Below are 18,884 nucleotides of genomic sequence, written 5' to 3' on the forward strand. Positions count from 1 at the left end.
AGAGAGAAAGGAGAACAAAGAGAAATGAGGGGGGGGGATAAAGAGAGAAAAAGCCAAAAAAAAAAGGGGGGGGAGGGAGAGTCTTTTATTTCATCAACTCCAATTCTTTCATTTTACACACAGTCTGTCACCCACTCAAGACAGGATCAGTGTCTGAGCAACATTACACAGGAGATGTGCAGGGCTCTACGGGGGGTGGGGAGGGGGGGACCTGCAGGGGACCCAGCCTGTTGTGCAGGCTCAGAGAGAGCTTCCAGAAGAAGCAAAGCTGAGGCTGGGAACTGAAGAAAAGTGGAGCTTACGTAAAGAAGGGGCCAGATACTTAGGACTTGAAAAAGTCAGTGGCAGTGCAACTAAAACCCATGAGCATTGTATGAAGAAGACTATGAAAAGTGAATAGCTAAAAGGAAACCGAGCTGGCTCTTTGAAAAGATCAATAAAATTGACAAATACCTCACAAGACTGACAAAAGGGAAAGAGAGAAGGAAGACACAAATTAGCAATATCAGGAATAAAATAGGATATCACTAAAGACCAGACAGACAGGAAACGAAAAATAAAGGAAAAACTATGAGCAAAAATTGACAATTTAGATGATAGGGACCAATTTATCTTAAAAAACACAAATTACCACAATTCACTCAATATGACAGAACTTTTGAAGAGCCCTAAGAGTATTAGGGAAATTTAATTTTAAAAATTTAAAATGCCTCCAAAAAAGAAATTTCAAAGTCTAAATGTTTTCCCTGGAGAACCATCCTCAGTGTTTAAGGACTTTATACCAACTCTATATACAATAGCTTCTGGAGATGGTGGAGAGTTCACTATGTGCCAGACACGCATTGCTCCAGCTCTTTCTTCATGTCTTAACCCATTAAATCCTTTCAATAACTCAGTAAAGGCAGCACTGTTATTATTCCCTCTCATGGAGGAAATGAAACCCAGAGGGCAGCAGGAGCACAGCTGGTCTCTGCTCTGCCAGGACTTCATGTGGGTTCTGATCTTCATGTGGGTTCTGACTCTCACCTAGGAAACCTTTAGAGCTAGGTCCATGGTCGTTGCTCAATGGATAATTGAATCAAATCCAATTTTGAGATTTCTTGTCTGCTATAAAATTTACTTTCTTTTGGGGGGAATGGGGTGAACCAGGGATTGAACTCAGGGGCGCTCAACTACTGAGCCACATCCCCAGTCCTATTTTCTATTTTATTTAGAGACAGGGTCTCACTGAGTTGCTTAGTGCCTCGCTTTTGCTGAGGCTAACTTTGAACTCTGGATCGTCCTGCCCCCTCAGCCTCCCCAGTTGCTGGGATTACAGGTATGCGCCACATTTACTTTCAAACTTCACTTTGTGAAAGGAAATTTAGATCTGACTGGGACAAACTATCTGAACAAAGAAAGTAGGAACTACCATCCTTGCCATCCTTATTTGAAATGTATGCCATTTTAAAACAAAAAGCATGATTATTCCTGCTGGTAACTGCCATGTAATTTCCGTCCCAATGACAGTTAAAATAGGTCTGAGAGAATAAACCAGAAAATGATTTGTTATTGGGAAGGGTAAGCTTCAGTAAAGCTGAGCAAGCCTCACCTCTGTAATTACCAGAATCAAGAATCAAAACACTACTTCATTAATTTTTCCCTTGTGTTTGTCATTTTACCCCTTAACACTAATTATACTTCTTCCCATGATTTTAGCAAGTATCCTGAATTAAACACTGCAGACTGACGGGTTAGAGAAAATCGTGGCATACAGGTGTATCTGAATTGCCTCCCATTTGGAAGCAGCAGGGCACTATCAGTGTTATATGGACAAATAATATTTCCCTGAGAAGGAAAACAAAACTGCCAACACACACACACACACACACACACACACACACACACACACACACGGCACGCGCACAAGAAAAAATAACGTATAATTTAATGTTCAATAAATGTTCTTCATACTTACATATGTCCTTCTCCAAGGAGCTTCTACATCTAAAGACTCTATGTTAACTCAGTATTCAACATAATCTGTGCTGCATCTGCTGACAAGATTGGCCTGTGTTTACTAGATATTTGTCCATTAAGTTCATTAAGCATGTCTCCTAAGTTCAACCTACTATGACACTTGCTATGTGCTAGGAAGCATTACAAGCATTTCCAAATTTTCCCCATGTGTGGAAAATTTAAAACTTTTTTTTTAATCAAGAAAAAATCCCAGGGCTAGAGCTGTGGCTCCGTGGTAGAGCACTTACCAAGCATGTGTGAGGCCCTGGATTCAATCTTCAGCACCATATGAAAATAAATAAAAGTATTATGTCCACCTACCACTAAAAAATATTTTTTTTAAAAAAAAGAATATATTCCAACTTTACATTCTGCAAAGTTTTTTCCTTGTTTTTAATATAAAAAATGTTTTCCCCACAAAGCTTTGGGAAAAATAAATGCTCCAAGAAGCTTTTCACACCTTCACACAATTGACTACAGATCCCAGGGGAAAAAGTACCCTGCTCTGCAAATCATAGGCAATGCCTCTCAGGAAGAGGTTTCAGGGAAAAATAAAAGTCTATCTGACTCTTTGCTCTTCCCTAATTCATCTCTACAAAAATCTTCCCTTTAATAGACCCAAAAACATTGCCAGCGTTTATTTCCTCTAGGAAGAAATGGTTCTCATGGCACTTGACAGAACAATTAACACCTAAGGAAAAAAGTTAAATGCTGGCTTCTGACTTCACACATACAAAAAGACTACCTTCCCTGCTGGAATGGCTCCAATTGCAATCGGATGCATAGTGTTTAATCCAATTTCAACTGTAATAAAAAAATTGCAGCCATCTAGTGCCTCCCATGTGATTTTGAGTTGTCCAAAGGCTTTACGTCCACTCACCAGGAAACCAGCAAGAAAACTGCACTCAATTTTTTTCTGCTAAGTCTAATGATACATTTAGGAAAAAAGAAGACCAAGGAAGAAAGATAAAAATTGGGCACTCTAAACCTATATGCTCCAGTCTCAAACTATTTTTTAAAATATGTTTTTGGTTATAGTTGGGCACAATACCTTTATTTGTTTATTTTTATATGGTACTGAGGATTGAACCTAGTTCCTCGCATGTGCTAGGCGAGCGCTCTACAGGTGAGCCACAACCCCAGCCCCCAGTCTCAAACTATTTGAATGTCATTTGTAAAAGAAAACCTCAGACAGGAAGTTTTCCTTCCAGCTGCCCTAATTTAATCAGTGACACGTACAGCTGTGATAGGTTTTTCTTATTCTTTTCTCCTCTGCCCCCATATCGTATTTTCATTGCAAAAACTATACTCTGGAATCACCCATTCATTACATTCTTTTTCTCTCTGTTTCATTGTATGGGCTTTTAATCTTGGTAGGAAAATAGCAATTCAGAAGCATTTGTTGGGAAGTAAAGGAGACTTAGTTCAATTTGTAACTTTGCAAATGACCCTAAATGGTGAGTGTAATAATTTCATATTTTATATTTCTAACTACTTTTTTTTTTTGTAAGGCTCCTATCCTAGTGACAAGGAGGGTTTGGTTTTTTGCCTGATTGACAAGATCAACTAATGACCATGTTCTTAAACAAACACAAATGACAGAGGGGACTTCAGTCCAGAAAATGATTTCCCTAAACCTCTAAAGTGGCAATGTGGCAATTTCAAAGATGGAGCAATCTATGAATTTTTGAATTTAGGGAGACACCTAAATTCCAAATGGGAAAACAAAAACAGTCGAAAAGTTAGCATATTCTCCTTTGCCGTCAGATCTAAAAGTTCATCCTGGCACTGACACGAAGGAGGGATGATTCCATCAGCCGCCTAACAGATGGCAGGCACGAAATCGCTCTAACCTTCTCTGAGAATGCTGCAGAATAGCTCTGTGGAGTTTAATTTAACAGGATGGTGGCTGCTATTTTCTCTCTGCTGCCTCTTACACAGCACGCCTGTCCATAGCTCAAAGAACTACATCTTAAGGTCCAGCCATACAGTTACTCAGGTTAACCCTTTGAGATTATCACAGATCTGGAGGTTTATGAGACCCTTTATCTACATGGGATACCCTTCCAACAAATTTTGCAACTCAAATTTCTAATCCTAATGACGGATTGCCCATGGTGGAGTATTTTTAGAATCTTTTTTCTTCCATTAGTGGAGCTTATTTTTCTGATGAGTAGAGGCAGAACACAATAAAGGAGAAATCTCCTATCTCCAACTGCTTCTCCTGGTAGTTTCTTAGGGGTTACCACTGATGGAAGAAACTTACCTCTGAAGTTGATGGGAATTACTCTTCATGCTTTAAGAAGCATCAAGGAAGCTTTTTGCAATGCTGATTAAAAAGGGCTGCAAGCCACACCAGTAAACCAGAAGGAATCTCTGAAGGTGGCACCCAGGCATTAGTATTTTTTTAAAACCTTCTCAGAGGGTTCCTGAAGGACAGCTACGGTTTGTAAGGAATACTGCATTTTAGATTTCTATTTGGTAAGTTTCCCTGTTAACTTCTATTCCGGATCCTCAACATGCTGGGTCTGCCTGTCTTTCTTAGGATTCCCTCTCTCCATCTGCCTCATTCTCTCCAAAGTTTGTGTTAAGGCTCTGGATTGTAGGATTAGCTTGCAATAGTTAGCATGCCATCCTGCCTCCCTCAGAGACACCAGTGAAGTACTGTGCTGATTCTACAGCCCTGAATTCAGGCATGTCCTTAGACCAGGCGGTAATATAAGGGTCTGAAAGTAAAGGAGGTTGTGCCTGGTGTCTTGTACCCTGTAGTCACTGCACACTCTGAAGTTCCTTCCTGACTTGGCTGGTCTGATCTCATGTGGGCCTGCTCCACCCATCTATGGGGCTGGGCCTAGAAAAAAAAAAAAAAAAACTGACAACTTCCAAAATGTTGTGGCATACCCCACACTAACTCAGACGTTCTATCTACAAGTGTGCACCTGCTGTTGATTTGGGGAACGAGGAGGTATCACAGATTCAACTCAGGGGCACTCGACCACTGAGCCACATCCCCAGCCCTATTTAAAGACAGGATCTCACTGAGTTGCTTAGCACCTCACTTTTGCTAAGGCTGGCTTTGAACTCGGGTCCTCCTGCCTCAGCCTCCCACGCCGCTGGAATTACAGGCGTGCACCACTGTGCCCGGCCAATTCACATTTTCATGTGGATCTCTCCACTGTGCATCCTATACTGACTTTCTCTCCTACATCCTTTAAGTAAATCGTGACCATTTGCTTTACTCCCCACAAGGGTGGCTGTATCTGGTCTGACCAGCCATCAGCAATGAAGCGCAAGCTTTCTAGTTATCCACTGGATAAAGTCAAAAGAGAAGACAAACCCTGTCTTTCTGTTGTGTACAGCTGGTTCTCAATAGATACTGATCAAACAAGGACTGTACTCCTAAAAGTAAGGTCATCACCACACCCTAACTAGAGGAAAGGAAGAGCATTAATAGGGCTTGGATGAGGCATTTTAGTAACAAGGCACAAAAACCCAACCAAATAACCCAAGTCTAAAGGGGTCAAATAAAAGGACAAAAGTGTATCTCACAAAAACCAAGTACAAAAAGTATAGCTGAGCCACACATGCCACAGTCTGTCTGGGCACAAATGCCGCAGTCTGGCTGGGCACACAATCACGAGCCACCACACAGCTTGTAGATTCAAACAGCAACTCTTTATTCCCGAACTCACACCAGCCGTCTACAATCACATTCTGGGGAAATCCACGTTCTCTGCCCAAATCCACCTCCACTGGGCTTCTATCTCCCAAAAAATACTGTCTGAATCCCGTGAGAACTCAAGGGGAACTCAGGCAGCAGGATACGCCCTATTCCCAGCAGGAATAATCTTAAACCTTAAACCTGGAACCTAAACCGGGAACGCCCTAATCCGCCTTGGTCCTTGAGCAAGGTCACCTACATTCAATGTCACTGCAACATGGGGTACGCTGGCAAGGAAATTGTCATACCTACTTGGCTAATGGCTCCCAGCACACACGGGTCAACGAGAAGCTACTCTGTCCCTTCCTCTCTAGGACCACTTAGCTTTGTGCTGCTGCTCATTCCCAATGTGCTTCCTCTCTTCTCCCTCCGTGGACCCAGGTCCTTAGTTTCATTAGCACATGACCCTCCCGATCACCGAACAATGGTGGCCTCTGCTTATTTCTGGGACTACTGACTCACCTTCAGGTAACTAACACCATGCAGTAGCTACATCACCCTCATCAGGGCAGCTGGACAGGGATCCTTACTAGAAAGAATCAACACAGGGGCTGGGGATGTGGCTCAAGCGGTAGCACGCTCGCCTGGCATGCGTGTGGCCCGGGTTCGATCCTCCGCACCACATACAAACAAAGATGTTGTGTCCACCGAAAACTAAAAAAATAAATATATATAAAAAAAGAATCAACACAAACTACGCCAAAAGACGTGATGCCCCCAAGAAATTAGAATTCACACATAAATATTGGTTGTAACACCTTTATTTCAGAAATACTGCAGGACAGAATTTCTTAAGCACGCAACTGATTTATAGATCTAAATCACAGTAATACTGAATATAAAATATTTTATCCTATATAAAAACCGGGCCTGAGAAATTTTCATTTGAATTTTAATCCACTACATTTCACATGATAGGACGATATATAGAAAAAATTAACACAATTGAGAAAAGCAATGGTTCATCCATCAGGAGAAATTATTTCTACCAACGTCTTGCTTATCTTGAGGTCGCAGATCTGACAACCGCAGTTGAAGATCAGAAAATAAGTTGGAAGGAGGGAGCCGAGCCACGAATAATGTCACAAGTCAATGTAGCAAAGTTCACCCATTTTAACGTTCAAAAAGCCTCATTCAGCTGCTGTTCACGTCATGAGGTAGAGGATGCAGTTACATGATTTCCCAACCCCATAGCAAATAGTGGAAGCTTCCAGAGGCAGACACCAAAATAGCAGAGAGAAATGACAGCTAACAGTGAGGGGAAAGAAAAACTCTTAAAACCACCATGGAACTCAAAGAGCAAATACATCTGGGGCTATTCAGTGTAGGACTCTAATAAACCTAGACAGAGCATGTCATAATTAAAAACACAAATGAGGACCTGAAAACATTTCATTCTCTTCAATGCTTCTGTTTTTCAAAGCAGGGAACGTATACTAGATTAAGAAACAATTCCATGGAAATGGTCGAAACAGCAAAAAAAGAGTCCAACTTAAAAAAATAACCTTGAGTTGTCTATACTGTGTGCCCTACGAAATCTAATAAATGGGATTGTTAATACATATACGCTGCTTATAAAAAACACAGAGTAGAGCTGGGGGTGCAACTCAGTGGTAGAGAATGTGCTTAGCATGCACAGGGCCCTGAGTTCCATCCCCAGTACCACAAAAAAGAAAAAAAAAAAAAGCCACAAAGCAATTCATATAAAAATAATGCAGCACCTTTTTCATTTATATATAATTTAAATCCTAACAGCCTTCCTGGGAAAAGTACCTCAATCACTGTAGGGATAGCTTGAGTCAGCCTCTCTCTGCACAGGAACTTCATACTGAGTTCTGAGTGATCAACTACATTGATCAGGGGGCCAAACTGACTGTAAAACTGTCCTAAATGAAGGAGTCATTGAGGCCAAAAATACCTCTCCCAAATGAGTGCTTCTCAAAATGTGGTCTGTGGAACAGCACAACCAAATCTCCTGGAGAACTTGTGTCAAAATGCAGATCCTGAGTTCCAATTGAAAGTGCATGAGTCAGAATCTCTGGAGGAAGGACCAGCGGGCCTGCAGGTCAATACACCCCTCCAGGGGTGTCTGGTACATCCTCTCTTTGAAGGGCAGGCTCACTGGCCCCGTCAGGAGGAGACCAGCCAGGTCTGTGAATTTACCCTTCCCACTCTTGTTCCTAGTGTGTCCATCAAAGCAGCAATCCTAGCTTTGACATTTCTTACACTACATATCAGATGACAAAGTAAAAGATGGGATTCTATAATATGCATATAAGTTAAATGAATCTAAAAAACCTTAATTAATTCTGAAAACTCCATAAGTTTTTGAAAACCATGTATATGAAGCTTGAAGTAAAAGATGCCTGTAGGGGAAAAATACTGAGTGAGGAAAAGTGTTTGATGCAGGTCCAGAGGATTACTGTGGAACGAGGAAGAAAAATGCATCCAAAAGCAATCTTGGAGGAAAGGCAGGATGCATTTTATGTCCAGAATACAAACATGCAAATCTATTAAAAATTGGCTGGGATGTGCAGGCCAATCCTTAACACCCTACAAACACAGGCTGAAAAGTACTGGCTGGCAAACCTATTTGGCTAGAAGAGACTTTAAGCAATTCTGAAATTTTTGCAATATGAAAATTAAGAGATCTCTTTTTATTTTTTTTCCTTTTCCTGGAAAATTGAAAATAAAATAGAAAAAACAGCCACACTGCTACACTGTGCTGGTGCTGGACAGCAGCTGCTTACTCTCAACCAGACATGCGCTCCCTGGACCTCGACAGCAGCTACCTGCTTCACTCTTCAGACCAGCTGCCAGGTCGCTGCTCACATTGGCACTGGCCACCCCAGCTACAGGGAACCAAGGCACCAATTCAGCCTCTCTCTGCTACACTCTGCTTCTAGTAAAAGTCCCTGTTACAGAGATCCTTTCCTACCTCTGACACATTATGAAAGAAATCAGATAAATGTCTAAAATTAGATGCCCACTGGAATCACATGGGGAACTTCTGAAAACACTGATGCCTGGGTTCCACCTCCAGAGGTCCTGATTTCTTGATCTAGGTGCAGCCCAGGTCATCAGGACGGCATTGCCTTCCCCAAGTGACCCGAATGGACAGCCAAGGCTGAGAACTCTGGCCTGCAGAGGATGCACATTGTTCAGTAGGAAAGGTTAAGCTTATACCCAACATCAATCTCCAAATAAAAATTTTTGCCTTTCACCTTCAACAATTTATATCACCTCCTACTTTTGGAAAGGGGCTATTATTCCAAAACCCTACTAAATGGAAGAGAAGGTCAAAATGTGTTCTGGTTTCTACCATTCATTTTCCCTCCAACAGAACTGAATAAAACACTGAGGAGATGGAAGAGAAATTATCCCAGGAGACAAGACTCAAGTACAGGAGAGGAGGCTCACCGTGGCAGGCTTGTATGAGAAAGTAGAATTGCTCTGAAATTCATCAAGGCACTAAGTGGAAATCTTTCAAATATTAAAAAAAGAACAATCTCCCCAAGAATTTCCAGTAATGGCCCAATTTTTATCTTAAGATGAATTCCAAATCATTGCCTCTCTTCAAGCTCTCTGTTAGGTAGCATACTTTCATATTTCGGCTTCTCATCAGGAGAAAGGCAAACTACTGTCATCTAATTTTCAAACAAATACTCCCTGACATTACAGTTGAAAACTATATGTTCAAATGGTTTTACATAATAATGGCTTCTATTTACTGGGTTTCCGGGCATCAAGCCACATGATGAGCATTTTATATTCGTGATCTCAAAGCAGTTCAAAAACCTCAGAGTTCATCTCATCACCTCATTTTATAAATCGTGAAAAAATGAGCTTCAGGAAGATTTTTATGAATGTGATCAATGAACTAGTAGACGGGTTTGTATTCAAATCCATGTCTATCTATCTGACTCCCAAATTTGTGTTCTTCAAATTAAACTATCTTGTTAGTCATCACAACCCAGAGGCAAAAGACCTGTGCCTGATTGTCCCCACTCTTCCAGTAAAAAAAAAAAAAAAAAAAGCAGAGCTGAATGACTTGCTCCATATCACAGGATGAGTTACTGGGAGTCATGACCAGAACCTGCCTTCCACCATCCATTCCATGTTCTTCTAGAGCACCAAGCACAGTCAGTTCATGCTACATTATGAAAGCTATGCTAACAGTGCTTATGCATCAAAAGTCTTTGATTTCTGAAAATATTAAACATTGGTATACATATGGCTTAGCTTCAGCACAGGTCTGGCACATGCCTGTTTCAAGCCCCCTAGAACAGGTAATCGAGTCAACAACTTTATATGTTCCAGAATCCACTCATGAATCCCATGAACAACCATGCTGTTAAAATATGGGTACAAGCACCACCGCCCCAGGCCTTTGACTGCCCTGGTGCCATCACAAACAAGTAGCAGGACATCCTGAGGAAGAGTGGATGTCATCTCACATGGATCTTTTTCTTTATTTATAAAATCATAAAGAGACTGTTCATAAAAATCCAGCTAGATGGTCTCATCTCCATGAGTCCCACTATTTGAAGCAGGCTCCAAGGGGAGGGTATCGTTTTATGTTCTGGCAAGGATGTCTCCTCTTCTTTATTCTGCCAATACTGTATCCTCAAACCTGTATTCCAGGAACTGTGCCTACGATGTGTTGTGGCCAAGAAGTTATTATTGGAAAGAAGCCCACTTGGACATGGCTCCCCTGCAAGAGAAAACAAACAGGCTTTATCACCTAATAAACATGTCTACTGATCGATACTTATTTGCCCTCTTTTCTGAAGCAACTCCTCAGAGTCACTTGAATTCATCATTACGGATAATTCTTGAAGAAATCGCATTCCTACCTCCTAATGATCTTCGAACAAAGCCAGCACCTCATTTTATTAAGTCCAACTAGCTAGAGGAGCTGGTTCAGAGAGGAGTTTAAGATATAGCTAAAATTGAGGTCTTAATCATCACGATGTAACAGAATGCTGCTGTGTTATCAAACCTCACAAGTCCAGTCTCCCAACTGCCAGTGGCAAGAACAAACAGATGTCAGGGCTATTTGTTTTATTCAAAAATGACAGGAAATCAAAAATCTATCAAATGATGTGTCAGCAGCAACGCCACAAGCATACTGGCGACTGAGATTTATATGCCTCCGTTTTGGCTCATGACAAAATCACCTTCTAAGTTTTCTAACTTTCAAACATACGTTTGGATATACAGGTCAGAGAATTTGAGGAAGTTATCTTTAATTGTGAGAACCATATAAAATGTAGTCACATTCTATGTGTATTTAAGTTATGCAAACGTGAAATACATCGTGATATAAAATATTAAGTAATCTCTCCTTATGCACATTTTTACAAATCCAGCAAAATATCTTTTAAAAATTGAGAGCAGCAAAATTCCACAGTCTAGAATACTGTGTAAATTATAAACAGCACCTCTACTACCGTCACACCACAGTGCCACTTTATTTGCTAACAAAATGCCTGTATTTCTACTCCACTGGGTATGTGTGTTGAGAACTTTATGAGCAATTTTAATGACCACTGTGGCTGGTATTTTAAGTTCACTGTTATCATTTTAGTACTTTTTATGTATCCTGAAAATACCATCATCCAAATCACAAAAGTGATAATCCTAGACTCAATGCAGGGGAAATAAACTGCCAAACTATAAACTTTGGAACATAGGTAAGATATCATGAATACTGTTTGTTTGTTTGTTTATCTATCTATCTATCTATCTATCTATCTATAATGAGGATTGAACCCAAGGGCACTTAACCACTGAGCCACATCCCCAGCCTTTTTTTAACTTTTTAATTTGAGACAAGGTCTCGCTAAGTTGCTCAGAGTCTCACTAAGTTGCTGAGGCTGGCTTTGAATTTGCGAACCTCCTGCCTTAGCCTCCCAAGCTGCTCGGATTACAGGTGTGCCCCACTGTGTTTGGTTGATTTTGAGAGTCTTAATTCTTCAACGTGCCTGGCTAAATACTGAATTTTTTTTAAAAGAAAAAAGGTCAACACCAATAAAAAATACATAAATGAACTGAAATGAAAAGTAAAAAAGGTTGTGAATGTAGGTCAATGACAAGAGTGCTTATGTAGCATGCAAAGGGTCCTGGGTTTGATACCCAGCATCACACACACACAAAAAGGCAATCACAACACTCCTTGACGTTAATTTGGACTAATTTAGGATGCTAACTCAGGAAGCAATAATTCTTTCCTTAAAAGGCCAGATAAGAAATATGTTAGGCTTTGCAGACTATAAGGTCTCTACTATCACAAGTATTCAGCTCTGCTGTTTTAAGTCTGAACATAGTCAAGGACATAGCTGTGTCCCAATAAAACTTTATTTATAAAAGTAGACAGCAGACTTGATTTAGCTTATTGGACTATCATATTCTCATCCCTACTGTCTAAGTATGGTGTCCCATTTCTTTTAACATAGCTTTACACTACTCAAAAACAAGTAATCCTTTGACACACCTAAAACCATCCCCACATTTTCCTTAGAGCTATTTTAAAGAAAATAAAAAGTTTCATTAAAACAGAAACATCTCAAAATTGAAAAGCTTTGTAAAAATAGTCAAGAAATTTGTGTGGGAGGGGATAAGTTGGTAACATCAAAGCCTCAAAATTTTCTGTACCATATTTGTGGCAATGCTTATATGACTCATTTTTCAAAACTCAACAAACTGTACTCTTAAAATTAGTTCATTTATGGTAGAGAGTGTGCCTCTCGTGCACAAGGCCCTGGGTTCAATCCCCAGCACCACATACACACAAACACACAAATTATATATATATTTAATTGTATATAAGTGATATCTCACTGAAGCTAATTTTGAGAAAAACTTAAAGCCTTAGCAACAGCCTTTAGTTTACAGTAATTGTAGATTTATTAGTGAGAGTTAATGGGTATGTGCTCACTTTACATTTTCTCCTCTGAGAAAAACTGGTTATGAACTTTGAGTTTGAATTGTGTAAATCCTTCATGAATTCTATTATATTGACTGCGAAAAACGCAACTATCCTATACTAACCTCCTGGCTATATGCAGACTTAAACACCACCACTCCACTTGAAAGAGAGGAGAATGAATTGGTTTTCTTTCTTTTTTTTTTTTGCAAACAATGCAAAGCCCTGAATTCATGGCTTAGGCCTCAATCACAGTAAACACACACACACACACACACACACACACACAAAAGATAATAGGTAATCAAAAGGAAATGCTACTAAATTATTTAATTTGCTCATCTTTACTAACAACACTTTAAATCCAAGCTGCTTCAAAGCACAAGATGACCTGAGTCTCAGCTCTTTTACCAATTGTGTCCACTTCAGCCTAGAGCTTGTCAACATTCAAATCACCAAAAAAAGGCAAGCAAGACTGAGATGCTAAAATCAGAGAAAAGGCATACAAAGAAAACCATTCTTCCAATTAATCTAAAGTTGACCAAATGCGGGCAACAATTTCAAAACCCCAGCTGTAAGCCCCCCTAGTGCCTAAGCACTGAATCTGTCTCCATCCAAAAATGGGAACTCATTTAAAGCAGTCACTCTCAAAATGTGGTCCTGGGTCCACCATCACCATCACCTGGAACGTGTTCTAGAAACACAAACGCTCAGGAGACCACCCAACTTACTGAATCACCATTCTGTGCTTAACAAGTCTTCCAGATGATTCTGATGTCTGCTAAAGTTTTAATGACACTAATTTGAAGTTTGAAAAACGATAGGTATATGTAATCGGAGGCCCCTCATGCCTTCATGGAACCAGAACCTGACTTTAGATCCCACCAGCCAGGGTAAAATGTGTGCCCAAATACAAGCAATGCTCAGTGAGCCTCGGGTGACATGGCCACATTCTTCTCTACAATTTCTTAAGGAATGGGGAGTAAAACATTTAAGATTAAGTTCTGACATTTTATGAGCACCTGCCGTGTGTGCTATGTAAAACGATCTTGTTTAGCCTTTCCAGTAATAATGAAATCTATTAATATGTGTCAAGTATGGAAGCTTAATCAGAATGGAGTCCAATCTGCAAAAAACAGAAACACTTTACAGTTTCCAACTGATGTTCATTCACAAGCCTGGCCAGCATGCTTTGAATACCAAGGCATTTGTATACAAGCGTTCCTTTTGCTTATTCTTTCATAAATTGCTCTCAGAGTTCATTGTGCATTACAATTAGAACACGAGGTCACTTATACAAAACCATATACTGTGTTTTTAAGCCAACATAAGGTAATTCTGAAATACCCAAAGCACTGTTTGCTTTACTCGGAGGTTTACCCTCTCTCTAATGTTAAAAATCTACCTTTAAATTCAGCAAGATGTTATTCATTTATTTTGGTTTTATTCTCTATTAAATAGCTTTGTCCCATCCTTTCCACTATGAAAAACTTTCTCCTTGATGTAGACAATAGAAATTACCAGGGGAGGGAAAGTGAATAGTTCTGTGATTCCCCAGTATCTGTTGTTAACCCTTCACCATTTGCCATACACAAGAGCTGTCTTGTTTGCTGCCTGTGACCATAGCATACATTACAAATCACTCAAGGTTCCCTTACCCATAGCCTTAGCACTATTTTCAAGCTTTAGAATCTTTCAGAATAGCATTTCAGGCAGACACCTTCAATCAGTGGGTTGAGTATCCTTTATATAATGCTTAGGACCAGAAGTATGTTGGATTAGGAACATACATATTTTCAGATTTGGGAATATTTGCATCTACGTAATGAAATATCCTGGAAATGGGACCCAAACATGAAATTCATTTTTGTTTCATATACTCCTCATACTCATACCCTAAGGGTAAATTTAGGAAATATTTTTAGTACACCTGGACTGCCATCATCATGTAAGGTCAGGTATAAAATCTTCCGCTTGTGACATCATGTCAGCACTCAAAGTTTCAGACTTTGGAGAATTACTTATTTTGGGTTTCCAGATTAGGAATGCTCAACCTGTATGACTAATAAGATAACATTTGTTTCACTGGCCAATCAACATTTTCCCGTCTTGTTATCCTTCCTGCTCCAATAACAGTTTTAAATCTGCTTTTGTTGTTCTCTGAACAATAATATTAAGCTTCAGTTAATCCTGAGCTGCAGTCTTTACAAATCTATGCCACCTTGAGGGTCTCAATCAGGGTAGATTATACTGAACAGTTTTAACAATTTGAATGCAGTTGTGACCCAGCACGTAGTACAAAACTGCTCTGAAAATCAAAGAACCAAGCAAATAAAGGTACTGAATAGATAACAAAACACCTGTGAAATAGCATTCTGCAGACATAGCCTGGGAAATATACAGCATGAATAGCCCAGGGAGACTGATACATAATGCCAAGCTCATAATCATGAACACATGGCTTGAGTAAATGATTCTGATTTTGCTTTTGGTACTCACTGATGATTCCTTATTCAGCTAAGGGGGCACCACACTGTTCCTTTAGCAGCATCTCCATTATTCTAATTCCCTATAAAGAGAGAGAAAGAAAAAAATCAAAATGCCATATTTCACAGACAAGCACTTTTACATTTATCACATCCTTGTCCCTTCAAGGAATCCAGATCACAGCTAGATATTCATTTCAATAAAGTAGGCTCAAAGTCATCTCATGCATTTTCATAATATTTTACTCACAAATTTCACCTACACTATATTTCCACATGTGCTCAGACCCTTTTAGGGAGACAGGCAAAGCAGAGTTTGGGATCTCCATGGTAAACACAAGGATAGCCCAAGAGAAGTTGGGCAACTTCTTGAAAGTGCCCAGCTACCGATCGGCATTGCCAGAGCTAGAATAGCAATGAGCTAATATTTGTTAACATTGACAAGTGTGCTCACTTCACTACCAAGACATCCTGTGTGCTACCAGTGCAGTGGGTGCGGGAGTGCCCAGTGAATTACCCTCCAGGTCACAAGCACTCCTGTCCCCAATGACCAGGACTGTAAGCTGCCGTGGGCACACGGCCACCCTCAACCAAAGGGAGCTGAGGCCATGCCTGCCTCCAGGCACAGCCACATCCAACAGCTGCTGGATATTAGGATAAAAATTCAGGACAATTTTGAAGGGCACCTCACCCTGTTGTTCTCCACAGCAGGAGCTGAGACCTTTGCTGCAACTTCACCCTGGTCAACGTCACCTTCTCCTAATCCTGCTTCCCTCATTCTATCATGGAGTTCCTCCTGTAAGTTATCTCCAATACACTCTGCATGCAAACCTCCATCTCTGAGCCTGTGTACCCAGAGCCCAACTGTAACCCCTTGTCTGATACACACAAAACCCTCAAGCAAGTAGTATTCTTACCCACAGTTTACTAATGAGGAAACAAACTCAAAAGGTTTTAAGCAATTTGCCCAAAGTCATACAGCTTTCAAGAGACAGGACAGGGAAGGCACATAGGCCCTCTGCTCCGGTTCTAGAGATACCTCTTAACCTTCCAGCACCACTCAATCCACAACTGTCCAGCCAACCTCCTACATCCCTGCCCTGTGCAGTAAAATTCTACCTTGGAGGAAAGTAGATAGATCTATCTTTTCTTCCTTCAAGGACAAGTTCTTTGGCAGGCAAGATGGAATTATATGTAAATTTGAAGGAGGGTCTTAAGGGCCTCAAAGCTGAGTCTAGGGACTCACCATTCTCAGAGACAGAGGCTGGAAAAGCATTTGAAGAGAATAAAAATTATGAACCGAGGGGGGCTCAGTGGGGTGGGGCCCAGTGGGGCTGCGGCCTTGCAAAGGTTCCAGAGGCTCCAACATGCGTAGGGCGGCTGCGGTCTGGCTCAGGGTCTGTGTGCACGCGGGCTGCGCCTGCTAGTTCTATGCGGGTCTACATGCTCGTTGCAGCGTTTCCTGACTCAGGTGGATGGCTGCAGCGCGGGCCTGCGGCCTGATCCAGCCAGACCACGGCTTCAGCTCTGGACGAGCTGCAGAAAGATCTAGAAGAAGTAAAGGTGTTGCTGGAAAAGACCACTGGAAAAAGAGTACATGATGCTCTTACAGCAGGGGGAAAAAACAGATACAGAAATAAAGGACAAGATGCAACAGAAATTACAGAAGAAACCAGAACTTCTTGAGGAGGAAAAGCCAGCTGCTGTGGTTGCTCCCATTACAACAGGATATACCCTGAAAATCAGTAATTATGGATGGGATCAATCCGATAAATTCGTGAAAATCTACATCACTTTAACGGGAGTTCATCAAATTCCCGCTGAGAATGTGCAGGTTCATTTCACAGAGAGGGTCGTTTGATTTTTGGTAAAGACTCTAAATGGGAAGAGTTACTCCATGATTCTGAACAATCTCTTGAAACCCTTCTCTGAGGAAAGCAGTTCAAAAACAGTTAAGACTGACACAGTTCTCATCATACGTAGAAAGAAAGCAGAAAACACAACAGTGAGAGTACTTGACTCAGGTTGAAAAAAGAATGCAAAGAGAAAGAAAAGCCTTCATATGACACTGAAACAGATCCTAGTGAGGGATTAGTGAATGTTCTAAAGAAAATTTATGAAGATGGAGATGATGATATGAAGTGAACCATTAATAAAGCCTGGGTGGTATCAAGAGAAAAACAAGCCAAAGGAGATACAGTATTTTGAGACATTTAAGTCTTTCTGGGAACTGTGATGTGGAAACATGGATGTTTCCAATAAGGGGAATGTTGGAGAGCTGCACATGTAAATTTGACATATCTATGTACACAGTGAAGGCAGTAAATTCTCCATTTCTTTACTGGAGGATTTATTTAAATAAAATGTGCTTATTAAATACTTACTCCAAAAAAAATTAGGAGTAGAATGTAAAATTCAGTCCCCTGCTGGGCATGGTGGCACACACCTATAATCCCAGTGACTCAGGAGACTGAAGTAGGAGGATCACAAGTTTGAAGCCAGCCTCAGTAATTTAGTGAGAGCCTGTCTCAAAATAAAACTAAATTAAAATTAAATAAAAATAAAAAAAGGACTAGGGACATAGCTTGGTAGCAAAGTGTCCCTGGTTTCAATCCCCAGCACCAAAATAATAATAATAGTAATAATAATAATAATAATAATATACAGTTTCCAACCCCTCTCAGGAAGATTCTGCTGTAATAGGACTCAAGCAGGTCCCGGGTCCCTACACCCAGAATGAGCTCTCATATGATTCTCTTATGATCAAGCAGGGCTGGAAAACACTGAATGGCTTACAGAACAAAGGCAAGGACTTCCTACTCCTTCTGAGCCAAAGATGGAGATGGAGGTAATCAAAGGCATCACTAGAGAAAACAACAGAATATATTAACACCAAAGTAGAATTAATGAGTTCTGATCCAGAAGGTTCTTCAGATTCTGCCAGGGCCATCACCCCAAACACAGCCATCATCTTGGAAGAAAAATTGAGACATATCCAGTGCCATGGAGCATCAGCCAAAGCACAGCAGCAAACTACCCAAGATGCTGTCATCCGAGCCAGGAGACCTAAGTCCTAGTCACTGCTCCACCGGCCATTCTGCTGGGTACCTTAGGCTGCTCACTTTACTAAGGAGTGCCTCAGACCACAGAGGTCAGGGGTCTGCAAGGCAAATTGGATTAGTGTCTTCTACACCCTCTGCACACCAGAATTTCTACAGCAATCCACAAAAGCAAATAAACTTTCAAATAGACTCCCTACCAGTGACTCCATCAGAAATCCCAGGACTGAGGCCTGGAATCTGTGCATTTATAACATGCTCCATGTGATTCTGAAACACAAGTTCACATACTGGAATTTGTAAGTAGCAGCTTCATACTACCTCTGAGATCCCTTTCAAACTCTATCAGTCTGGGAACTGATGAAGTAGGGTCTCCTTAATCACTTCTGAAGATGCAATATGTACTGTACTCTTTGGAGTTATTCTCCTTTAAATAATTGGGAGAAAGAAGCAGAGGCAGGGGATGAAACAATCAGAGGAACAAAAATTAACTGAACTCTTTTTTTTAATGCAAATCTGTTTTTCTTTCTTTTCTCCATTATTATTATTTTTCCATATTTTATTGGTGCATTATATTTGTACATAATAGTGGGATTTATTGTTACATATTTGTACATGCACAAAATATAACAATATAATCTGGCCAATATCATTCCCCACTATTTCCCCCTTCCCTCTCCTCCTCCCTCCCC

General features: G+C 40.6%; 1 protein-coding gene and 1 pseudogene across 1 annotated transcript in view; one reads left to right on the forward strand and one right to left on the reverse strand.

Annotated features, from left to right (window-relative positions):
* Positions 1–6,464: 6,464 nt before the first annotated feature.
* Positions 6,465–18,884, reverse strand: part of Prelid2 (PRELI domain containing 2) — an 81,741-nt gene continuing 69,321 nt past the window's right edge. Inside the window, exons 6-7 of the mRNA XM_015485751.2 lie at positions 15,147–15,216; positions 6,465–10,433 (exon numbers count right to left, since the gene is read on the reverse strand). Of these exons, the coding sequence (XP_015341237.1) occupies positions 15,157–15,216 (60 nt within the window). The 3' untranslated portion in view covers positions 6,465–10,433; positions 15,147–15,156. The remainder of the gene's footprint in view (positions 10,434–15,146; positions 15,217–18,884) is intronic.
* Positions 16,782–17,341, forward strand: LOC107142329 (annotated as a pseudogene).

Source organism: Marmota marmota, unplaced genomic scaffold, assembly GCF_001458135.2.
Source record: "Marmota marmota marmota unplaced genomic scaffold, marMar, whole genome shotgun sequence".
In the NCBI taxonomy this organism is placed as follows: domain Eukaryota; kingdom Metazoa; phylum Chordata; class Mammalia; order Rodentia; family Sciuridae; genus Marmota; species Marmota marmota.